We start from the raw sequence: 25,932 nt of genomic DNA, 5'->3' as shown, positions 1-25,932 counted from the left end.
AATCTTTCGGATATTAGTTTTTTTTTCGAAATTGATATAAAATACTTCAAACTTTATTTCTACCTTCGGGTTATTTCTGGGGGGGATCGAGGGTGGGGGTTGTGACAAAAGCAGAAATTGATATTTGTTCCAGCCTAAAGAGTAGTCGATAGTAATATATTAATCATTTAAGTTGAAGATATGAGAACGATTTTAAAATTGTTAATGAGACTAGGCTTAAATTTAAGCGTTAGAGTAAAATTGGCGGGAAAATGTTACAAGATTATTTTACTATTATCACATTAAGTGAAGTTAACAAAAAAATCACAATCAGGATCTGAAACTCGGATAAGGATAAGTATCAAAGAAACGCCTCTGCAAGGTTCCCGAAAAAAAGTTCTGCGTTTTTGCTAAAAAAAAGTTCTGACTTTCTGTGATTTTTTACACGAAAATACTGTGATGCTTTTTTTCATTATTTTAATTGAAAATTAAATTCTAGACTCTATGGTGACATAAAAATTTATAATTTTGGAAATTTTTTCAAAAATTAAAAAATTTGTGAAATTTGTGAATATTTTCAAAATTCTGTCATCTGTGACACAGATTCTGTGATTAAAAATGGCTCATAATTCTGTGAAATAATATATTTTTCTGTGATTTCGGTAACCTTATTCCTGAGCTGCTGAGCAGAGTTGTACCAGATAAGTTTTTCAATGACCGCCTAATTGCATCGTTGATATGATATAATTAAGCTTGCCAGATTGCCCGGTTTCAGCCGGACTTGCCCGGATAGTTGATAAACAGTTTAGGAAAAATGTGGTCCGGCCCGGTTGCCCAGATTTCGTTGAAAAATGTTCACTATACTTTACGGATTTGTTCACTATACTCGCAAAATCTAACAAAAAATCCAAACAAAGTTGCTATAAATTTTTATTTCTGTGTCAAAAAAAATTTTGAGCAGTTTTATTTTTTTAAATAACCTTGACCTGTTTTAAGCCTTAAATATCATTTGAAATCTGCTGATGTGTTCCGATTAAAAAAAAATAGTCAAGTGTTTTCCTTCTCGATTTTTGTTAAATAACTTTTGAATTCTGATAAAATTTGCCCGGTTATTGCCTGGATTTTGGGCTGAAAATTTTGAAATCAAAAGCTCAGATTTTGCCAGGTTTTTAGATAAAGTTTCTCGGATACGTGAGTGAAAGTTCTGAAAACCTTAGAAATTAAGATATGATTCGCGACTAACATAAATATGTTAAAACGACTATAATCGAAAATATAAAAAAAATCGGGATCCAAGATCTATATGCAGGATCAAAAACAAAGATCTGGGATAAGGGCAAGAGATCAAAATTCAAAATCAGGATTCAAGATCCAGGATCAGGATCAATTATTCAGAATTCGAGACCAAGACCAGGATCCGATTGCTGGATTAAGGAACCAAGATGAAGGATCAGGGTTAAGTATCCAGAATCATGTACCTGGATCAGAATTCGGGATTAGGATATGGAATCGGGATCAGCATTCAAGATCCAGGATGGGTCTTTAGAATCTAGGATTTATCAACTAAAATCCGGAATCCGGAATCCGAATCAGGATCAGGATCAGCACTTCAAGATCCATGATCAGGTACAGGACCCAGGATTCAGAATCAGGACCAATTAATCAGAATCTTAGATTAGAATTAAAATTCAGGATCAGGATCCCCGATCGTTGTTCAGGATTAAATAGGATCGCAAATCTGGGCAAGGATTCGGAACCTGACACTGATCCTTTCGTATTTCAAGTAGCGGGGATATATGTTAAAGCAGCCATATATCCATTATCCGATACAAATGGGGGGCTCTTCTCGATTGTATGGAAAATTTTGCATAAGATATAATAAATTTAATTAGTAAGATAACAGTACACCGCAATATTTAGTAGTCGGTAACACTTTTTACTCACTGTGCGTTGTTTGACGGTCGCCAAAGAAACATTTTTTGAATCACATCACTCAAGCGTAATTAAGATGCACTAGGTACATGTGTCTACCCTAAAAATCATAAGGCTATAAGCCAAATCCTAATCGAATCGCACAAGTACTATGCTCGTATGCTTCTGATACATCTGTGTTATTTTAAAACGGATCGTAGCTATCAAATTTAAGTGCAACATCAACATTATTAACAATTTAGTTTTGGTTCCTTTAACATATTTAAGGAACACGTCTTTGATAAGCAGTAAAGCCTCAAAGCTTTAAGCGAAAGACAAATTACAAGGTGATAGAAGTTATCCTAAAACAAACTGATATCACGAAAAAAACGAGCAGTTTTCCACACTGTTAGATTGTATATGTATGGGTAAATACAAAATGCTTGCCTTGTTTTTCCTTCCCACATATGTAAAGCATTGTGCGTTAAAACAGCAAACTACTCGAGAGCCGTTTTATGTTTTAATTCTTCTTCGAAATTCCAAAAACGTCTACAAGTTGGTAGCCCACGAATCGAAAGTAGAGTGTTTGTTATTTTTTTTCCTCGTTTTGGAATAGAGATTTTTCCAACGAAAGTTACACAACATGTCGGACATTCCGATCGGTAATTATCAATCATTACTCTGGCAAGGTGTAGATTTTCATAGCGGCGTCAATGTTTTCATTATAGTGGGTATTGCTGGTTTCATATGAACCAAACTGAGGTCAACACATATTACTCGAAGACTCGAAGACTTCGAATAATTAGTTCTAAAATACGATAATATAAAATCTGAAACCCATTTTCTAACAGGTTTTTATCCCTTATTTTTATTTACTAAGTTCATCTTACACTTCAGATCCAATCTCAAAAAAGTAAATTTATTTATCTACCCAAGAACCCAGATTCGATGAACATTCGAAAAGGGTTCCGTTTGTTTTGGAAAGCATTCTCATTATGCTCGATATCGCCGCAAGTTACCCATCTATCTCCAGTGAATTTATGTAAGTTGCACAAATTTCACGGTCGCATCACTTTTACTGATCGGTTGACTGAATGTTTGCCGCCGTCAGCCGCCAGCCAGCCAGGGAGACTAATAATCATTTATTTCGCTCTCGTTTAACGACACGCAAAATGCAATCGTTTTTCCTGGCCATAAATGGAAAATCTTCAGTTTCAGCAAGTATCTGCAGGAAAATATCGTAAATGGAGGAAAAGTGGGGATGGATCTGAGAAAAAAAAAAGCTCATCCATACCCCATACGCACCAGTGCGAGGAGCAGCAATTTTAACGAGATGGATGATACTTTTTTTTAGCTGCAACTGTTTTCCATTTTTCGCTCCGGTTTTCCATTTTTCCAATTTTTCACCCTTCTCTTCCGACGAGAAGAAGAAAAACCATCCTTCGATGGGCAATGGAAATCGAAAACTTCAGCAATAAATGTCGATGCACTGTAGCCTTTTTTTTCTCTTAAAATACATAAACCTAGGGTAAGAAAAAAATGTAGTTCCGACAGCATGCTACAAACTGGTAAATAAACGCGAGCGCTCGATAGTGGAAGTTTTATTTTCACCAATAAAAATCGGCGGAAGGGTTGAGGCGTAGGCGGATTTGCGCAAAGCGCTTTTGGGAGGACCTCTGAAAAAAAAAGCGAGCAACATCTTCTGACGAGCCTCCGAGTTAGCTTATGATTGACAAGCCTTCCCCTGACTTTCTATAATGGTTTTATCGCTCTAAGCTGCGATTTGTTCGGCGGGTTGAAGTGATGAATGCGATTATGAAATCGCATTAATTATGTGATTTGTTTATCATAGTCGTGAACGACGACGTTGACAATTGCGATGATGATTCTTTCACTTTCGTTCCAAGGCTCCCCGGTAGCGTAGCGTTTCGTTGTTTTCCGTTAATGGTGCTTCTGTGTTTGCATAAATTATGATCGCATGACGATGGTGGAATTTACGGGGGCGAATTTACCGTTTATTTTGACTATGATTTCGAATCCCCGCTTTCCGCGTTAATTGGTATCAATTACCAAGGAAGTTGTATTTCATTGTGGTATTGTTTTTTCCTATATAGTGCATCAGCTTGTTTCCCTAATGCATTATTCCAGTTACAATCTTTGAGTTGGATTAAGGTTCAAATGTAAGAAATTTCGAATAGTGATTCGCATCGAAATAACATATGAATCTCTTTCAGGATGTGCTCAATTGATTTATGTCATATTTAAAACGTGAGTTAGCCTTAAAAACTTGCACTCTTATCCGATATATTCCTGCAATATTTCTCTTTGTCAATAAGGTCCTACCTGAAGGTATTCCATTATATTTTTATGCATTGAAGCATTGCACTCACCTGTAAGAAAGAAAAGAAAAAAGAATTTTTTAAAATAAGAAACAAAAATCTGGAATGGATAAAAAATACATCTTAGGGACCGTTCATAAATGATGTCACGCAAAATTTGGATAAAATTTAGCCCCCTTCCCCCCTCTACCAATGACCGGGAAAGTCAAGGCAGTAGCTGCAGCATCAGCAACGATGTCGAAACCACCCAAATCTAGTTCCCCTTCTTCAATCCATTCGCAATCCAAATCTTCTCCACAGGTTAGAATAGCCAAGCAATCCTGTTCACATTTTGCCACAATTTTAGTGGGACGGACTTTCCTGAGTGTTGCAGTGGAATTGTTGTTGTGCACTTTCTAATGCTCATAAAATTTATCAAAAGTGGTGATTACGTTAGTATTATTGTTCATGAAATGAATGGTGCAAGTATAATTTTATTGAATTTAGGATACAATTATTTGTTATTGTTTTGCTGGTTTCCTTTTTTTGTAATGGTAAGTGATGTCACGCTCAAGCTGACACCCCCCTTCCCCCATGTCACAAATTGTCACAAAAATCGAAACCCCCTCTCCCCCCCTAACGCGTGACATCATTAATGGACGGCCCCTTAACTGTAACACGTTGTATTTGATTGCATAAACTAGATAATATAAATTTATCGTAATACCTACCTCCCTTTGTTAAATTTGATAATCTTCTATAAGAAGCTAAATTCTGGATGTTTTCTTTGAAAACTCTGAACACAAAATTATAAATTCCTATCATCGAATCACACATAAGAAGAAAAATTTTGAAGCAAAATGGACCCATAAGCCATTTCTCCCTTTTTTGCAGCAACTTATGAGAAAACACAGTGCCCTTTTTTATATGCCACTGTGGGATGAGCTTCGTTGTTACCATGTTTAATGTTGGGCTGCGTAATGTAACAAACAAATAATAGCCACTGTGGGCTGAGCTTTGTTGTTACGATGTGTAATGCTGTACTTTGTAATGTAACAGACAAATAATGCTACTGTGGGCTGAGCTTTGTTGTTACGATATGTAATGCTGGACTTCGTAATGTAACAGACAAATAATAGCCACTGTGGGCTGCGCTTTGTTGTTACGATGTGTAATACTGTGTTGTATAGTGTAACAGACAAATAGTAACTATTGTGGGCTCATTTTTTTGTAACGATGTGTAATGCTGATTTTTGTAATGTAACAGACAAATAATAGCCACTGTGGGCTAAGCTTTATTGTTACGATGTGTAATGCTGGGTAGTGTAATGTAACAGACAAATAATAGTCACTGTGGGCTGAGCTTTGTTGTTACGATCTGTAATGCTGGACTGTGTAAAGTAACAGACAAATAATAGCTTTGATGATGAGCTTTGTTGTTATGATGTGTAATGATTTGCTGTGTTATGTAACAGACAAATAAAAACCACTGTGAGCTGACCTTTGTTGTTACGGTATGTAATGTTATGTTGTATCATAATTTTAGTAAAACAAATGTGTAATGTAATATTGACCCATTAATCACTAAACAATGTTGTCTAATGTAATGTAAAGTGTAAATTTCAGGTCAAACAATCATTACTGTTCGGACCACTGAATGCTGGGTGAGGCGTTAGTGAAAAGCCCTGGAGCCAACACTATATCCCTTGCCTTCTTAGTGAACCGGGGGTGCGCTTTAGTATCGAAAAACTGTGATAGTTTTACGACGGAATAATACTTAGGCGTCAAAGCATAACAAATTATATCAGAGTGCTATAGTTGAGCCAACCATTGCCAAATATACAATTTGGCTTCCGCGAGTTATCCGCGAAACCAAATTTGAATCTATTTGAGGCATTCTCCTTACGGTTATCAAGATAAAATTTTTAACCCGTTATTCTTAGATTTCGGAAGTTTGAAATCTTTGGCTATCATTTCTCCAGACCATGTTGAGTTTTCAACGTGGTTGTGCAGAATTATTTTTCGTGTATCGCAAGTAGAGGCGCAGCGATGAATAAACGACCCAATACCTGATCAGAAGAGAAAAACAAAATTATGAAGCTTGCTTCATTTAGAGTTGGAACAAACTTTTGCTCATATAGTGGCGCTCCTGGAGAACGAATTTGGAAGTTCTTGGCGCCCATGTGTCGAGAATTTTGTCAGCTTCACGTATGTATTTTTGATATTGCGCAAATCAACTAAAAAATCAACATGGAAGCCGAAATAAGGAAAACATTGTACACAGTTTTTTGAAAAATCCATTCTGGTCTGTGTGGGATATGAGAAAAGGAATTATGTCAAATGGAAAGTCAAACAATGCAACAGGCATCACTATTTGCCAGCATTGTAAGATCTGTCACGATTGATATCTTTCTCGCTCCAATCCTCTTCTTCTCGCCAGCGGGGCTGGCAACAACAGGTCGCGTCACGTCAGTCGCCAAGTCAGTTCGTACGTCCGTCGTGCGCCAGACCCGTCGCAGGCTTTTGTCAAGCTGCGAACGACAGAAGAGACCTTGTTCCGCCAAGCGGGAATTTTGATTGTCGGTTCTCCGGTAGACTCCGCAACGAGCTCCACAGTCTGCATCTAGACTAGCTATACAGCTGAAATTGCCCAGAAATATTGCATGGCGCGTTATCAAACGGTATAAGGAAACATTGACGACAACTCGGAAGCCTCAAGCTAATCGTCAGAGTGGAAACTGCGTGGTTAGATTTTGAAGACGATTGAGAGGAATTACAACCAGGCGGATCGTGATTTGACCAGAAAAGTCGGTGCTGCCCGTGAGGAGAATTCGACTCCGGGAAGGAACCAAGTCGTATCAAGCCAGCAAACAGCCAAATCGGACCATAAAACAGAATAGTGTGATCAAAATCCGTACTCGGAATCTATACGACCAGGTGCTGATCAAGTTCGACGGGCGTCTTCTGATGGACGATGAAACCTATGTCAAGGCTGACTTCGGGCAAAACTCAGGTAGAAAAAAAAAACTTGGCAACGGCTAGGGGGGATGTTCCAGCCAAATTTAAATTTGTTTTTGCCAACAAATTTGCACGAAATTTATGATTTGACAGGCCCTTTGTATCTTTGGCTGGAAAAAAACGAAAGTTTCAGTTAAAAATAAGACAATGACGTCGGAACTATTTCTTGGTATAGTGTTGGTAGAGTGTCTCTAAAATCGAATTCATTCGTTCATTCGATCCCGCGACCATCCCGTAATGTTTTGGCCAGATTTGGCAAGTTTGTCAAAGACATCAATCAGATGAAGACCTGGTGGAAAAAGATAGCGCCGCATAATAAGCCGTGGAAAAAATCGAGAATTCTTTCGAAACCGTATGTACACCCATAGAAGAGGTTGCAAAAATCCAATGCCTATTTAGCACATCTCTGTGCCGATAATGCGCTGAAATGTGCACTGTGCCGAAGATGATATGTTTGAAAAACCGTAACTGGCATAAGGACTCGGCTCCCAACTAAAATGATGCATGACCACTACATTCAAGCAAAACAAGAAAAACATTTTATGGGATTTCGTTCCTATTGGATAATTCATCCCAGAAACAAGAAAATAAAAATATAAACCACAGCGCCCGTAGGGAGAATCGAACTCAAATCACCAACCATATGCACCCAAAATTCAGCCTCTGTGCCAATGGCGTGTAGTCAATTTCATAGCATCATTGGTACAAGAAGATAACGCGACCGGCACTGATTCAATTTGCGCCCACCGGCATTAACCTCCAGCGCAACCGAATTGCGTATGTCTGAATGAAACAAAATAAAAACGTTTTCGCGTCCCTCCCCATCGCATCACAAGCCGAAGAAGGATGGAAATAAATACCGGCCAACACCAGGCAGCCAGCGAACCGAGCACTGTGCGTGTGAATGTAGCAAAAGCAACAACAAAAACATCCTTCTAATTCAATCCACCAGCAAACACGGCTGAGCTGTGCGTGTGTATGTAGCAAAAGCAACAACAAAAACATTCCTTCAATTCACTGGCAAACAACACCGGCCAAGCTGCCCGGCTTTAGCAGCTGTGTATATGTAGCGTGTGTATGTAATAGCAGGCAGTAAGCAAAGCACAGTTCTCATTCAATGGGTTTCCCGTTCCTTCACTCCCGTTCCCTTTCCCGTTTCCATCTTAAGACAAAGGAATGCATTGAAAGGAGGCCAAACGCCGGGAAGCCGCCGTTGTACGTTTTTTTTTGTGATTGATCGGTAACAGAAAGCCTATGACAAATATACCTCGTCCTGCATGAAGCTCAAATAGTACACTGGTTAGAATGTCGGACTGGCAAGTCGATACAATTGGTGATTTGAGTTCGATTCTCACTACAGCGCTGTGGTTTTAAATTTTTATTTTCTTGTTTCTGGGATGAATTATCCAATAGGAAGGAAATCCCATAAAATGATTTTCCTGTTTCGCTTGAATGTAGTGGTCATCATTTTGGTTGGGAGCCGAGTCCTTGTGCCAGTTACGGTTTTTCAAACATACCGTCTTCGGCACAGTGCACTTTTCAGCGCATTATCGGCACAGAGATTTGCTAAATAGGCATTGGATTTTTGCAACCTCTTCTATGGGTGTGGTCTTGCCAGATCGACATCTTAACCAGTGTACTATTTGAGCTTCATGCAGGAAGAGGGATATTTGTCATAGGCATTCTGCCACCGATCAATCACTAAAGAAACGCACGACAGTGGCTTCCCGGCGTTTGGCCTCCTTTCAAGGTATTCATTTGTCTTGCGATGGAAACGGGAAAGGGAACGGGAGTGAAGGAAACGGGAAACCCATTGAATGAGAACTGTGCTTTGCTTACTGCCTGCTATTACATACACACGCTACATATACACAGCTGCTAAAGCCGGGCAGCTTGGCCAGTGCTTGTTTGCCGGTGAATTGAAGGAATATATTCTTGTTGCTTTTGCTACATACACACGCACAGCTTAGCCGTGGTTGTTTGCCGGCGAATTGAATTGAAGGAATGTTTTTTTTTTGTTGCTGTTACTGCATACACACGCACAGCTCGGCCGTGGTTGTTTGCCGGTGGATTGAAGGGATTGAATTAGAAGGATGTTTTTGTTGTTGCTTTTGCTACATTCACACGCACAGTGCTCGGTTCGCTGGCTGCCTGGTGTTGGCCGGTATTTATTTCCATCCTTCTTCGTCTTGTGATGCGATAGGGAGGGCGTGAAAGCGTTTTTATTTTGTTTCTTTCAGACATTCGCAATTCGGTTAACTTGGGAGATTAATGCCGGTGGGAGCAAATCGAATCAGCACCGATCGCGTTATCTTCTTGTACCAATGATGCTATGTAATTGACTACACGCCATTGGCACAGAGGCTGAAGTTTGGGTGTAGAAAAGGTTGCAGTTGTATAAAAAAAGGTCTTGAATTCAATAATAAATAACTGAAATACAGGCAATTGTTTTTGCTCCAATTCTATCTGAAGCAAGCTTTACCAGCAAGCTACATCAGTAAGGAACAGTGATCGATATCCCTCTATAGAAACAAAAACTGATGTTTTATCTTTTTATTATCTTCCATTTTATCCAGGATTCAGATATAAACTAAATAGCCTTATTTCAGAAAAAAAAACAAATGAATAAACTAAAGAAAAAAGTTTATCATTAATTCAAAACTTTTGTTTTCTTTCTTTTTTCGAGTACCTATCTTAGAAATGTTCTATATTTTTAAATAGATATTAGATAGATTTTAACCTATTTCAAGTTAACCTGCGAATCTCAAAAATTGGAGCTGGTAGAAAAAAAAACAAATAGCATATTAGGATTCAGCGCCTCAAATTAGTCAAAATATGCTCTTGAACCTTCGGCACCACGGAAAAATGTGAATATTGTATTCTTGTGATATCGAGCAAAATAAAATGAAGAAGTAGACACAATCAATTCTTACGCAATAAATTTGTTCATTTGTTGAAACAAAACCTCATTTTAACATTGAAATACAATGATATTTTCATGATATACTTCACTCAAAGCACAAGTATATTTTGGGGATGGTGCCTTGCAATGTTTAATAATTGAAACAATTTTGAAGTATCTAAACACATTCCCATTGAAAAGCTCTGATAAATTCTTTACAGTGCTACTAAAAAGTTTCAAGGATATTTCAAGAGAATTTTCACTGCATTTTTTTTAAATGTTCTTCAAATTTTTGGTCACGGATCAGGTAAAATTCAGTTCATTCGAAGCTTTTGTAAATTACCATAAGAATCGTTCAGATTCCGGATAAAATATAACAACTTATTTATACAAAAAAGTGAAATTTCGAAAGATCAAATAAAAAAATAGCTCCTAAATTTTTCTCAAACAGGGCGATAGAAGATCGTTTTATTTAAATTCCGCAAATTTTGAGCGACGTGGAATTTGTTGTTGTTAAGCCACAAAAATACACTGTGTCGTGCGTCAATATGATTTGAAGATTTATTTATTTATTTCTATTTTTAATTCCTATTTAGTGTTTAGCTCTTGAATTAAGCAATAAAAGACATACACCGTCTTAGCCGATTTAGGCTTACAGACTGAATAAATGACGCGGACAACTTAAGATTAACATTTAACACCCAGTACCAAGATGGTAATCGAACCCATGTCATCAGTGGACCAACGATTACCGTCTTACCACGCTAACCACTCGACCACCGAGACGTACGTTATCAAACGAAAAATATAATATTAGACCCTTTTTTCACATTTCCAAGTTTGCAACAAAGAGTAACAACAATAAAACAAAAATCACTTGTTTTTAGATGATAGATAGAGAGATATCGGAGCAAATTTTAAGTGAGTTTTTGAATTTTTTGTTTCATTCTCCAAGATAGTTTTGAACATTGGGTTCCGGTTACAATTGTTTTTTTTTTTTCATTTCAAAGGCAATTAAAGAAAGATCAGAGAAGTTTTTAAATTTAAAAACTTAGGATTTTCTTACTACTTATTTTTTTGAACTGCTGAATTCTGACATTGAAATTTAAATTATAATTCTGAATTTTGAATTTAGGGTTGAATCCCTGATCTTGGAACCAAAACTGAATGTTGGTTTCCTTTTGTAAATTTTCCCGGTGTTGGGTCTGAATTCCCTGATCTTTCCCGGTTTTCCCGGTTTTTCCGGTTCTTTGGCCACCCTGCATAAAATAACGCGGGGCTATTACCACAATAGATCAACTACTAGTAGCAGTGGGCCCTACAGGAAAAAACATCTCCGAAACCGTTCCGTGTAGCTTTGTAACCGTTCAGCTACTAAGTAGCTTTGGTTTTTTAACGGGTGCAATTTGTTTCAATATATTTGTATTCTGTCACTGTTCTTAATTTTTAAAAATTTAATCATTCGATAACCGTACATTTTGTTTTTTTGATTTTGTAAATAAGTTTTGTATAACACTTTTGTGAGGGATGATATGAACAGGTTGATGCAAATGGGTGCTCGTCTCGCCGTCGCCTGGAAGGCGAATGTTGATGTTTCGCCTCGCTCAAGCATAGAGAGTAGTGGTGAAAAAGGCTGCAAAAACCCACATCCGTAAGGAGAGGGTATTCGAGTTCAGGCGTGCGTGTGCCCAACATCACCGGAGCAAAACTTTCTTTGGAAGAAGTTGTTCGAAGTGGCTTTGGTAGGATAATTCCGCTATACTCACCCTATCAGTTGGTTCCTTGGAAGTGTCCAAGGGCTGCACACGCATCGGTCTCTCTCGGTTCGGTCACTCTTGCCGGTTCCTGGCCTGAACCGATCGCCTCAACGAAAGGAGAAGTACACCTGTAATTCTCGTGACTCCTCTCTAATAACTTATTAACTGTATATCAAACCCAAACCCACACAACACTCACTCAAAATCTTTAATCAAAGCAAAGTTGAAGTTTTGAATCACTTTTGAAATTAAAGCTTTGTTGTAATTATTGTGTAAAAATTGTGATTGTTTTTTTGTGTACAGTTAGTCCGTGTAGGTCCTCCGATTACCTAGTAGTAAGCCGACTCGGAGTCTCTTGCTACTGAGCTAGCTTGACGGAAATTTTCTTAGTAACACAAAGTAACCCAAAATCATGAAACCCACTTTTTTTATAAACGTAGATGATCGATTCCACCTCCAATCCTACTGAAGCTTTGAATCTATCTGGACAATTGTGCTCCATTGCGTATTGCTACAGTAAGTCACGAGCATAGTGACTTAGTTTTCCCACTCTTAACTGAAAAATGTATGGAGGTCTAGGGATAATATTTTGAGCTATTCTTGTAATTTTGTCGGTTCAGCGTAATTGCTAGTTTTTTCACTCTTAAATGAACAAATGCACATGTGATGGTAGTGAATTTTATGTTTCCATTAAACTCAATACAACAGAATACTTTCGTATCAATTGAAAGCTCTCAATAGGAACTAATAGAAGTTAGGAAAATATTCTTTATTATTCACCGTAACACTAGTCAGATGTGTCTCCCAATTAATCCCTTTCATCCCAACTCCAACCAAAATTATTTTGCTAGGATGCAGAGTAACCTCGCTCCTACAGCGCAATTTTGTACCTTTCTCTATTATTCCCTACTATCTATTGACTACTAGGACGTGGCCGGCACCGTTATTGATGTTCACAGAGAGAGCACAAGTTTTGTACATTGAGAAAGAGCTTCTAGTCCAAAGAACCATTATTTTGGCCTTTGTACAAAATTGGTGGCATCGGTCAATCACGGAGTAGCAATCATTGGCGATGTGGAACTTGTTGTACTGAGCCACGCCAGCCATCGTGGAACTCGAAGTGATTGTTATCATAGTTTGATTTTGGAATAAGTAATGTGTACATTTTCTATAGTTGATACATTTCGGGTTTTACGGTTAAATGTGGATGTGAGTAGTTAATCAAGCTCAGGTAAATAAACTGACCAAATGTATGGAGGACTTATTAGGAAATTTTGAAATATTTTGGTAATTTTGTCGGTTCAGCATGTTTTCAAAGCATGATACAGGTTGTTTGGATGGTTCGATATGATTTTTCCATGAAGTAGTTTTAATTTGTCAAAGTATTCAAAAAAAAAGTTTATTATCATCTTGTTCATATTTTGAAATTCGTAATTTGAACAAAACAAATGCCATTCCGGAAACATGCTTACACCATTCGCAAGCAACCAAACCACCTGTGGAAGCATGCCCAACAAAGTGGGCGTCAATGTGAGGGAAAAACTATCACAAAATCCTGCGGTACCTCCGGTTCCTTCCTCATCATTCTTACTCCATTCCCAATCAACGAATCGACTCACAAAACAACACAACACCCATCGATTGTCCGAAACAATCGCCACTTGGTACGACTTATGCTACAGCATAGTGGGGTGGTGGCCGGCTTAGTGGGTGGATTTCTATCCGAAATGGAAAATACGCGCTGGAAAAAAATAGTGGAAAAGCGAAAACGAAAGAAAATTCGCTGCACATCGATCGCGTCGTCGAATGTGAAAAATGTTGGCTGGCTCCAACAGGCGGCGAGGTATGTGGATGCACTTTTTCGCATATAGTACCAACTAGCTAAGGGTGGATCAGTAACAGTCCACCCAAAGAAACTTGATTGGTCCCTAATATGCTCGCGCATATGGTTATACATAAGAGCTTCTTCGGGGAGATTAAACAGAGCATTCAGTGTACTTTAAAAGGAGATGCATATCAATTGTAGAAAGCAGTATCAGTACGGATAGCAATCGATTAGCAGTGTGCAGAAGAAAACTATCGCAGCTCGAGTTGGCGGTTTGTGGGAAGTGTTTGATTTCGGTGATTGTGTTATAAGTAGTGGCCAATCGAAGAAAAACTAACCAATCAACAAAGACTGTTTAACGTGAACGCACTTTTTCGGTGAAAAGTCTCTTGCACAAGTGAGAATTCTGTTCTATCCAAGCTAGGAGAAACAAAAACCCCAGGAAAAACTCAAAATGACGACAAAGCGGAGCACCGTGCTGGAATACCTATTGCTTGCCTCATTCATCACCTCCGCCCTGTGCGCCGGAATCCGCGGCCAAACCCGGGTCGTCCCGCAGAATCAACAGAGCTCCACTAGTTGGTTCGGCGGAGAGCTGAGTGTGCTGCAGAAGGTCTACGATGATTGCCAGGATAAGCAAGATTTCACCGGTTGCCTCAAGGGCAAGGCTCTGACCGCGATCTCCCGTGCCATCGACATGGTAGGTGGAAAATGAGAGTGAAAATTTGTGGACCATGGGAAAATTGAGGGAATCGATTGGTAAAGTGTGGGTCCTTACTCAAACCAATCGTTCTAGGAGATTGGTAGAAACTGTATAAACAAGCTTAAGTTCAAAGTGAAAGTGATTAAAAGTGTAATCTCAAGAAAAATTGCAAAATACTGCTTACTTATGGGATCTGAACGATTCAAACTAAATAGTGATCAAGTTAAGAGTGTTAAGGTCTTTACAAGCGCTCTGAAGTCATTATTAATGTAATAATTACAATTTTTAAAATGTGACCCAGAGTCTTGACTCATAAGTTCAGTCAGCGAAACTTCTTTTTGATGAGAAATTAATCCAACTGAATAAAGTGAAATTTCAGGGAATTGATCAGATGAAAATTTATGTTGAAAATACGCCAGATTGTCGTGAATTTTCAGATGGTCCATTTCCTTAATTTCAATTTACACAGATGGATTAATTTCTCCCCAGTTATAACACTAATCACACTGACATGAATTATCTTTTTTTTTTGTGGCGTTTAAATAGCTCGGGGAGCTGACGCTGGAAATGAAAATTAGAGATAGTTTTTGGAGAAGGAAATTTTAAAGTTTAGAGTAGGCAGCGTAGAATAGTAAGCGATCATGAGACGTGTTGGTTAGACCATTCCATCATGCACTTAATTATATCCATTCCGGCTCGATATGGACAGAATGCAGTTCAAGATAATAAACCAACCCCTCCTGATACCAGTTGGAGGAAGGACAAGAGTGGGTTCGAGACTGGCCTCTACTTACTCCCCAAGCATTTCGGCAACTTATGGGATTCGAACCCAAAAGTTTTTCTTGCCGATACCGGGAATCGAACCCAGTACGCCTGGGTTACCAGACTCGCGCCAGCCTATCCACTAGACCACATCAGCACCATAGCACCAACACTTATCACACTGACATGACTTCTCTAGAACAAAAATCCGATCATTTTCTGTCTAATTTTGCCACCAATTGTTGGTATTGACAAAAAATTCCCTATAGGAAAAATTTACCTGTTTAGCCCGATTGTATCGTCGAAATTGCCTATTTTTTCTTGAAAGTTGGGTGTCACTTTCGATCTGGAAGAACATTTTATCAAAAGCGATCGATGAGCACTCCGTACTCTGCAATAGCTATTGCGTACTGCTGGAAAAAGTACACAAGGTAACCAAATTTACAGCTTTCCGAGGTGCAGAACTTAAGAACAGATTTAGACTAATTTGGAGGCGCAGATTTTCAATACACAATTAGTTTTTTTTATTTAGCAGCTCTTGATTTGGAAATAACTTTGGAAAATGGGTAAAATTCATTAAATAAATGTAGGCATGACAAAGATTTGGAAATTAAAGGTTTCTGTCCTATTATTAACTTTTCCGAATAATGCGGGTAATTTTGACTTCTGAGCAAAAGGTTACAGAAGTTTTTTTTATTGTTTATTTTCCCTAATTTAGACGAAATGTTAAAGAAATTTTAACTAAAATTGAATCTTAGATATTTCTTGAACCATTTGTCCAATCGTTTCTCAGACTTCAACGGATTTTTTAAATGAACTGAAATCTTTAATATAAAATACTCGAAGACTTTCTTCAGCGGCGTCAGAAATAGTTGTAACGTTATCTATTTAAATTTCTTAAAATTGAAGAATTTGAACAAATAATAACATTTTTATTCGAGTAACAAAACTGAATAGGTTTGCAGACATTATTTCGGCAATTACAAAAGTTATGGCCCATCAAAGTTGAAATATAATTTTTGAAATTTTTAAATCATTTCAAAACAAATTTGAAATTTCTTCCAAACCTTGATAATTGGATGCAGGAAGGCGTTTGTGATGGATTGAGGCTAAAAAATTGGAAAGAATTTTCAAATCTGAAGAAATAACAGCAATTTAATACAACTTTTTTCAAAATGCAAAAATTAATATAGATTTTCGCAATTTTTCCGCATACTTTTTTCGATATCTCAGTATATCTTTTCCACCTAATTTGCAGAGTTAATTTTGTTCTGTTAATGAGACTAGAAGTTAAGTAAAAAACTCAATTCCGAAAAATTGTGAAAAACACCATGCAAAAGAATGTAACGTGAAAATTAATACAATTAATATGTTAAATTATTTGGAGTTCTACGTAAAATTACACAGACTATTGAACAATAAAAGTAAAATTGAACATCGGATTGAAAATTTGAGTTAAAAATACGATGATAATGCTATAATAGCCTGATGCTATAATAGCCTTTATCTGATTTTTTTATTCGAGTTATTTTTTTATGCAGCATAGATTTCATAGATTTTTTACCAGTAAAATTGCTGTAAATTTAAACTAAGATATTATTTTGAAAATGCTGCATAGAAGAAAGAGTAACAGGAATATTATATAACAGGAAAACAACCTCTTGCAGTAGCTCCTGTTTAGCAAACTAAGGCGATATGGAGTAATTTTTTAAATTTTCAAACCCTGGCGTCGTAAACGCTTTTTTTTATTCAAAACTCATCCATGATTTTTGGCCAAATTTTTAAGTAACGTTTACATGAGAAGATTTGGACTTCCAGATTTGTATGGGAAATTGAATCTTTTGTATTTAAAAACTCAACATAATCTTTGTTTCTTCTGTGCAACCGAACCTGTTTATGGGTTTGTTCTAATTTTTTAAATTCTCTAAAGGAAATTTTCCGTTGAACAGTTCAGTCGAAGACCGTAACTTCGTATCTTATTAGACAAAAAAGTTAAAAACTGTTTAACAGGGGTGGACATACCCCTGTATTGAAAAACTATAAATTCAATTGACATCACTGCTGGTGCCTTGCGAAGTATTGCATGAAAAAAGTCATACAATGCCTCGCTAAGCACTTAGCAGTGATGTCAATTTAATTTATTGTTTTTCAATGCCAAAAGACATGCCCACTTTAAAACGTAATAATTTTATATTCTAATAACATACGAAGTTACGATCTTCGACAAAGTTGTTCAGCGAAAAAAATTTCTTTCATAGAATTTATAAATCTACAAAAACCCATAAGCAGACTCGGTACCACAGGAGTAACAAAAATGATGTTGATTTTTCAGTACAAAAAATTCAATTTTCCCGTTAAAACCTCAAATTTTTAATTAACTCATGTAAACGTTACTTAAAAGAACTGCAAAAATTCATGGATGAGTTTTGAATCCCAGGGTTTGAGAAATTAAAAAATGACCCCAAATCGACTCAGTCTCAGACTGAGTAGCTCAATTTTTGTATTTTTCTTTGTGCAATACTCACGAGTTTTATGTTATATATTTATGACGTATGTATATCATGCTTTTTTGAACGGCTATAATATTAAGTATCTGATAATTAAGATATTTTAATCAAACGTCTATTCATAGTGACTACTTCAAGAACAGAAACTAGATTGTTGAGCTTGATAGAAAATAATAATTAACAATAATAATAAGGAAAAATCCTTAAATCACCTATATAGTAGGTTAAACTTTGGAATAACATTGGAAATTACAGTAAATGTATCTTAAATTATTTAGTTCTAAAGTAGTTGTTTAGCTTAAAATCAATTATAAAAAAAATCTTGTAAATTTACATGATCAAACTTATTTGTGACAATTCAATTAGTATCCCGATCGGAAGAAAAAAACAAAATTATATCAAGATGAGATATTTTGATATTCAATTTTTTCCTATCTGGATAAGTTATAATTTAGTACTCGTAGGATGTTAAAATATCTAAAATTATATCAAAAAGTCTATGCAACCATAACTAAATCATATCAACCGTTGTTATAATTTAAACAAAATTATAACTCATCCAGATAGGATATATAAACTAAAAATCTAATTGGATTTGAATGCAAAAAAAAGATGGTGATAAAAATGAGAATTGAACTCATCACTTTTCAATTCCCATTCCATCTCACCAGCTGTGTGTCCTTGCTTACTTCTCTACCTGATATTCATAGAAGATGAGTGTTTATTTTCGTACTGATTCTGCATAGCTCGAACCCGGCTGCTTTTTTAGGGACGGCGCGCAAAGACAGGCAGCTGTTTTGGTTCCATAGAATTGGTCAATGGGAATTCATATAAGTGTACCTGATGAATTGGAATTTTGATGGATCGGCCCGATTGGGATCGGACAGTTGGAATTCTCAAAGGAAATCGTGCGCACGGGAATCAGGCAGTCGATTGTGTGGATTCAAACTGGACAATGGGAATTTCTATACGTTTACTTGAAGAATTGGAATTTTAAAAGGGATGCGTGCGGACGGGCAGGCGGTCGACCTCGAGTGTCGTTCAGATGAATGGAATACATTGAAAGTTTACCTGTTGCATTGAAATTAGAATGAATTGGAATAGGACTATCAGGATTTGAGAAGAAATTCTAGATGTACCTACTGAAATGAAGGTTTTGAAAATCCAATGGCAGCTTTTAAAGCAGGCAGATCAAAACAGAGAAAAACGACAGTCCCCAGTCTTTTTCTTTCGACTCATACTTCTAAATAAAAGTATACAGGTTTATTATAGTACTAGATTGAATATGAATACTTACCTATGCTTTGAAAACATTAATAAAACGATGCCTCAAAAATTATAATTTTCATTCATATAAGTCATCGATTAATTTCATCCCGATCAGAAGAGAAAAACTAAATTATATCAAAATGAGATATTTTGATATTCAATTTTTTCCTATCTGGATGAGTTATAATTAAGTACTCATAGGATGTTAAAATATCTCAAATTATATCAAAAAGTCTATGCAACCATAACTAAATCATATCAACCGTAGTTATAATTTAAACAAAATTATAACTCATCCAGATAGGATATATAAACTTAAAATCTTATTGGATTTGTATGCAAAAAAAAGATGGCGATAAAAGATGAGAATCGAGCTCATCACTTTTCCAATCCCATCCCATCCTACCAGTTTTGCGTCCTTGCTTACTACTCTACCTGAGCTTCATAGAAGTCAGTTGTTTATTTTCGTACTGATTCTGCATAGCTCGATCCTGGCTGCTTGTTTATAGTGACGGCGCGCAAAGACAGGCAGCCGTTTGCGTTCCATAGAATTGGCCAATGGGAATTCACATAAGTGTACCTGATGAATTGGAATTTTGATGGATCCGCCTGATCGGGATCGGACAGTTGGAATTCTCAAAGGGAATCGTGCGCACGGGAATCAGGCAGTCGTTTGTGTGGATTGAAACTGGACAATGGGAATTTCTATACGTTTACTTGAAGAATTTGAATCGGACTTTTGGAATTTTAAAAGGGATGCGTGCGGACGGGCAGGCAGTTGACTGCGAGTGTCGTTCAGATGAATGGAATACATTGAAAGTTTACTTGATGCATTGAAAATAGAATGAATTGGAATAGGATTATCAGGATTTGAGAAGAAATACTAGATGTACCTACTGAAATGAACGTTTCGAAAATCCAATAGCCGCTTTTATACCAAGCAGATCAAAACAGAGAAAAACAACAGCCCCCAGTCTTTTTCTTTCGACTCATGCTTCTTAATAAAAGTAAACAGATTGATTATAGTACTAGATTGAATATAAATACTTAAGCTTTGAAAATATAAATGAAACGATGCCTCAAAAATTATTATTTTCATTCATATAGGTAATCGATTAATTTCAACTTAAAGCTTCGAAAAATGCGTATGAAAAAACTGTTTTATCAAAAGTAGATATAATTCTGTTTTGGAAAAAACATAAACAACAAATCTCACTTCAAAACTTTAACTGAATCAGATATAAATATCTCGCTGAGATAGGTTTGAGTAACGATTTTGATATGCTCTTCTGATCGGGATCTTAAAGCTTCCGAAAGTGCGTTTGAAAAAATTGTTTCAATCAAAAGTTGATATAATTCTGTTTTAGAAAAAACATAAACAACAAATCTCATTTCAAAACTATAACTGAATCAGATAAAAATATCTCGCTGAGATAGGTTTGAATAACGATTTTGATATGCCCTTCTGATCGGGATAGTTTTCAACATGTTTATTCGATTAAATTAAAAAAAAGGATTATAGGTACTGAGAAATTTGACATGACAAAATAATACGACTAATATGCTCAGGAGCAAATTATTTCAAAATTAAGCGGAACAAATGTTCCTGAGCAGAGTGATTCCTGATGAGATTTTTAATTTTCCTTGGTAATCAAATTACAAAAGCTTTGTTTTTAGAAAATTTCTCGAAAAACTTAAAAAATTTTAACTGTGCAATATTCGCTTTTCCGGGTTTTGTCAGAAACTTGGTTTATGTTATTTTCAACCATAGTTAACGATTCGATTCCAGACATTTTATAAACATTTCTAATAAGTTTGGAAACTGTTTAAAGAATAATACTAGGTATCAGAAAAGGGTAGATTTTTAGAGAAGTTAATTAAACGATGAGTCTACAGATTTCTGCAGCATAGTAGCGAATGCATTGGCCTGGAGAGCCGAATATTGTTGATTTCGAATAGAAGTGTGAAAGGTTATTTTAGATTAGATTTTTCTAAACAAAATTTTCACTTTACCTTTTCCAAAAAGCGATTTCATTCTGTTACTCTCCTGTTTTCAATAGACTGAACTGAGTATAGTTGATAATTTTCAGAGCAAAGTTGGAAGTACAGACAGTTCGATTTTGACAACATTCTTGCTAGACTGTTCGTTTTTGGCGACATTTATAAAACGAGTGGTTGTGAAGCATAAGATTGGCATTAGATTTTTGGATTGGTTTTGAGCAGAAAAATGGTATTTTTTCCTATTTTTAACGGCTTCAAACTATAGGATTGTTCGATCTTCGGGAAAAGATCGATCTCCAAGATCGATTCAGATGAACGGTTCAGGGATCGATTCATCTAAAAAATCGAAGCTTGAAGATCGATCTCCGATTAATCGATCTTTTCCATTTGTAACAAGAGGGTACTGCTTTTGATCAAAAATATGCAAAAAAAAACACAAAATTTCAAGTTTGTATAGGTAATTTTTCTACGTATGGAAAGGAAAAATTTCAAGCGCTTTTATGTAAGGTGAGGGTTCTAAAACAACACTAATCAAAATCCAAATATCTCGGAAACGCTTTGATATTTTTAAGTAATGTACTGACAAAAAATATTCTAGAGATTAAAAGAAATTATTGCAAGGCATTTTTAATCAAGATTTTTTAATGTATGTGAGAGATATCCAACAAAATATGCGGAAAATAAAATCTAAATCAAATTTTTTTTTGTAAAAATTTTTTTTTTTGGTATATCGCTGTTATTTTTTCAGATTAGCGAATTATAGTAATTTTTTTATCCTAATCAATCTCAAACACCTTCCTGCACCCCATTTTTAAGGTTTGGAAATAATTTGCAAAATTTTATTGAAATGAATTGAAAATTCTTAAATTATGTTTCAACTGATCATGAGTTCTAAATGAAAAAAAAATGCTTCAACCAGGAATCCAACTCGAGATTTCTGATTATCTCTCCGACACCTTACCAATAGGTAAATCGTTAGATGTAAACTATAGTCAAGCTGTAGCTCTACAATTCAGTTCATTAAATGAAATTCGCTGCTAGTTTATACGGCAGAAAACGCTTATTGTGCCCCGATTGATGGTGCTTGTACTGTGGTCAGTGCTTATACTGCCCCTACAGTGACTGATTTTCAGATTTTGGCACAAAAATTTGAAATGCATTTTTAAACGTTTATGTCTACTTTTTTCATGTTTCATACAGTTAGAAAATTGACTTTTTTAGTGTCTGAGCACGAAACAATGATGTAACTGACATATTACAGCTGTTTTCTATGGTTAAATAAGCGTTCTCCTTAAGGTGGCCCTTATTTCCCCTAAATGAGAAAAAAAAGATCGAAAGATCGAATCGAAAATAAACCGATCTAATCGATTTTTTCCTGACCTAAGAATCGATCCAAAAAATCGAAAATCGGAGTTGAAAAGATCGATCTACTAAGGATCGATCCAAGATCGACCAATCCTACTTCAAACTATAATGAAAAAAAATTTTTTTTTGGAGAAATTTAACAGCAATTTTAGTTTATATGTAACAGTACAATGTCTAAAGAAAATATAACCGAAAAATCCTTACATTATCTCAGGAACCATTTCGTTAGAGTTAAATAAGAATTCCAGCGTAACATTTTAAAACGGCGAAACTTCCAAATGTACACAAATCGGGTTAACAATCACTCTGGATTCTGCGGTTGGCCTGTACTTAAACAAAATAAGTTTCGTATTAAAATAGCTTAAATCTTTCAAATCATTAAAAAAAAGTCGAAACTTCGGGTTGATGCATTTTCGTTGGAACGTGAAGTTACGCCTCTTCAAAGTGAGGTAAATTTTTCTATTCGTGTAGGTCCAAACGGCGCAAGTTAGTTTACCGTGTGAGACAAAAAGGCGCAAATATTTTTTCGTGTAGAACCAAAAAGCGTAACTTTAAAAACAAATCACAAACGGCTGATCGATCGGGTGAAAAAAAGACTTGTGATATCGAGTTCGAACCCAAGAGTAAACATCGAACACAGTTCTACCAAATTTAAAACTCTTCTTTTGTCACTTGGAGTTGAAGCATCATGATGGGGGAATTTGATAAGATGTTTAAAAATTAAAAACGCGTTTTTCTTGTTTCGAGTAAACTGCTAGTTTCACCCTTATGAAATGTTAAACAAGAATTGAGTAAAATCAAAGTGGTGTACGTCTCTTTAGTTCAAATACTGACCACTTGGTGTCGCTTTGATAGTTTTCATAAGGCAGTTACACCCATAGAAAAGGTTGCAAAAATGCAATGCCGATTTTGCAAATCTCTGTGCCGAAAATTGTACTGCACCAAAGATGGTATGATTGGAAAAGCACTTCTGGCAAAAAAGACTCGAGCTGCCAAGCAAAATGATGCATGACCACTACATTCAAGTGAAAAAAGAAAAACATTTTAAGGGATTTTATCCTATTGGATAATTTATCCCAAAAAAAATGGGAATCGAACATTCTCCTCTCGGCTTGCCAGTCCTATATCTTACCTAGTGCACCATCTGAGTCGGTAAGCAAACGAAGGTTTATTGTCTTCTACTGCTGGACTGCCCGCTGTAGGGCTGCAGGCCATGGGTGTAAGGGCCAGTGGCTAAGACTATATGCCCTTCTACTATTCGTTGCGTTGTTTATTGTCACTGTCACTGCCGATCACAAAAAAACGAACTGCACTGGCCGTCTGTCGTTTGGCCGGTGTTTTCCGGTGGGAATGGGGAACTAGAAATTGATTTCTATTGCCGATAGATTTACATACACACACAAAGCTCATCTCGGATAGTAGTTTTTTTCGTCTATTGGAAACAAAGATTTTTTTTTTTCTAATGCCGGTTAACATACACATACAGCGCTCGATACCTCATTTGATTCCTTGCTGGCTGATTGTTTCTATCCTGCTTTGTCTTGAGGACAATTACAGTTATTAGAAAGCTTGTTAATGCCGGTCCGGCAGAGAATCTTATACCGATGATTCCACCTCCAAGGAAGTTCATTATTGGAGTAAAGTCTGATTTGTGGGTGTAGTGGAAGACGTATGATCAACTAAACTACGATTTTTTCCTCTCCTCTTCACACAGGAATCAGTCCAACTGACCGACGGAATTTCGCTGATCAAGCAGAAGAACGCCGAAAACGAGAGCATCCCGCTGCTTTCGGATGCCCGCGCTCTGAGCGGACTGAGCGAAGTCGACCGATCGCTGCTCGCCAAGCTGAACAAGTTCTTCCAGACCCATTCGCTGCGCGTTGATATGCAGCAGGAAGGAACCGGAGCCGCTCGTGGAAACAGCAAGAACAAGCACCACCGCTATCTGATCGCTGCCTTCCTGACTGCCATGGGTATTGCTGGTCCCATCGGTTTGAAGGTTCTGGCTGCCGTCGCCGGAAAGGCTCTGGTCATCTCCAAGGTCGCTCTCACCATTGCCGGTATCATCGCGCTCAAGAAGATCTTCGCCTCGGATCGCCATGAGGAAACGAGCTTCCAGGTGCACGCTGGACACGATAACAGGTAGGCTTGCCCTCTCTTTTCTGATGTTTAATGAGAATTTCTCATTGGCTCATCTCTCTTGTTTTTCTATCAGACGAACTGCTTACGTCTTGCGCAGCCCGGCCAAGGTGAACGCCAATGTTGACCCTTACCGGTACTACTATGACCAGCAACAACAGCAGCCACAGTACGGAACCATCTAAATTCCCAGTCCCAAACCCAACTCCCAGAATCGATCCTAACCATCAATTCTAAACACCTGCTAGATCCAAGAAGAAACGGTCACGGTCCTAGCCCGTGAAAATCCATGCCAAGAAAGTCCTTGGAATGAAGTTGACATCTCTCGGTCCATCCAGAAGGGACCGAGAGCAAAGCGAGAAACCTCCTGTATAAAATAATATTTATTTTTAATTTATTACCAATGCGTTAAATTATTGCTAGGTGCTAAATAACTTTTGTTAATCGCTAAGTGAGGCCACATGACACACACTTTGAAACATAAATACATACATACATACAAAGCAAACAAGAAAAACAGAGACACGAGACACAATTTATAGTAAGAACAAGAAACAGAAACGTCGAATGAAGTAACATGACCAATCGAAGACGCGTGACACTTTTTCCAACGCGATTTTGTGTAAATTATAATTCATTACCACCCCCTGCCGGAAGGTTGAATCAATCAAACTCAACGTTAATACAGCTTAGAATACCAAAAATAGAAACCAAAACAAACAGAGAAAGACATGACGAAATCCCCCCGATAGAGAAAAAAATACAGTAAAACTCAACCCCCTCAATTGGAAAATGGAACAACCCCACCAACTCAAGATAGAACCCCAGAAACAGGAGCAAATTTACCCCCGAAAAATAGCCAATAATAAAAATTCTTAACAAGTGGAAACTACCTAAACCAAACCCCAAAACAAATGGATGGATTTTTTTTTTGCAGTCCTCAAAACTATAGAGAGGGACGAAAATGGCGAAGTCGCGTGCGAGCGTGTGATTTGTTATGTTTGTTTGAAGTAATTTAATAATTATACGTAGAATTAACGGAAAAAATGCAAACACACTAAAGGGAAAAAGAGCGTGGAAGAGCAAATAAAGCTGGAAAAATTATGGAAGCAAAAACGATGACAGTTGTTTTAATTTACCAGTGGAAAGAAACAGCACGAGAGCATAATTTGATTGAATCGTTAGAAAATAAAAATAAAAATAATCATTTCATTTTGATCTGTTTCAGAAAGCCGGATTGCAAGAAAATTTCAAACATATAGGAAAAAGTTGGGAAAAAACTGTCATCGACACCAGCAGCATTTTGGGTTCACTAATATGGTTGATGGAAAAACATCACTGAAAAGTTAATGAATAGACAAAGAAGTGTCTGAAACAACGAATATTTCTTAAAAAAGACCGTTCCTTCGTATCACAAATTTGGGTTCAATTACTTTTTAGATTTTTTTCATAGATATAGTGCACGAAGCAAGAATA

The 25,932-nt window shown here is 36.8% G+C and overlaps 2 protein-coding genes across 6 annotated transcripts in view; one reads left to right on the top strand and one right to left on the bottom strand.

Annotated features, from left to right (window-relative positions):
* The window catches only part of LOC129751349 (serine/threonine-protein kinase NLK), a 306,036-nt gene that overhangs the window by 189,498 nt on the left and 90,606 nt on the right, over positions 1-25,932 (bottom strand). The window lies entirely within an intron of this gene.
* Positions 13,901-25,575, top strand: LOC129751352 (uncharacterized). The gene is made up of 3 exons (XM_055746797.1): positions 13,901-14,410; positions 24,032-24,459; positions 24,533-25,575. Exons 1-3 carry the CDS (start codon positions 14,165-14,167, stop codon positions 24,639-24,641), a joined length of 783 nt encoding a protein of 260 aa, XP_055602772.1. The 5' UTR covers positions 13,901-14,164; the 3' UTR covers positions 24,642-25,575.

This window comes from Uranotaenia lowii, chromosome 3 (genome assembly GCF_029784155.1).
Source record: "Uranotaenia lowii strain MFRU-FL chromosome 3, ASM2978415v1, whole genome shotgun sequence".
Lineage (NCBI taxonomy): Eukaryota > Metazoa > Arthropoda > Insecta > Diptera > Culicidae > Uranotaenia > Uranotaenia lowii.
The sequence above is the reverse complement of the archived record's forward strand: the minus strand, read 5'-3'. Positions and strand labels throughout refer to the sequence as shown.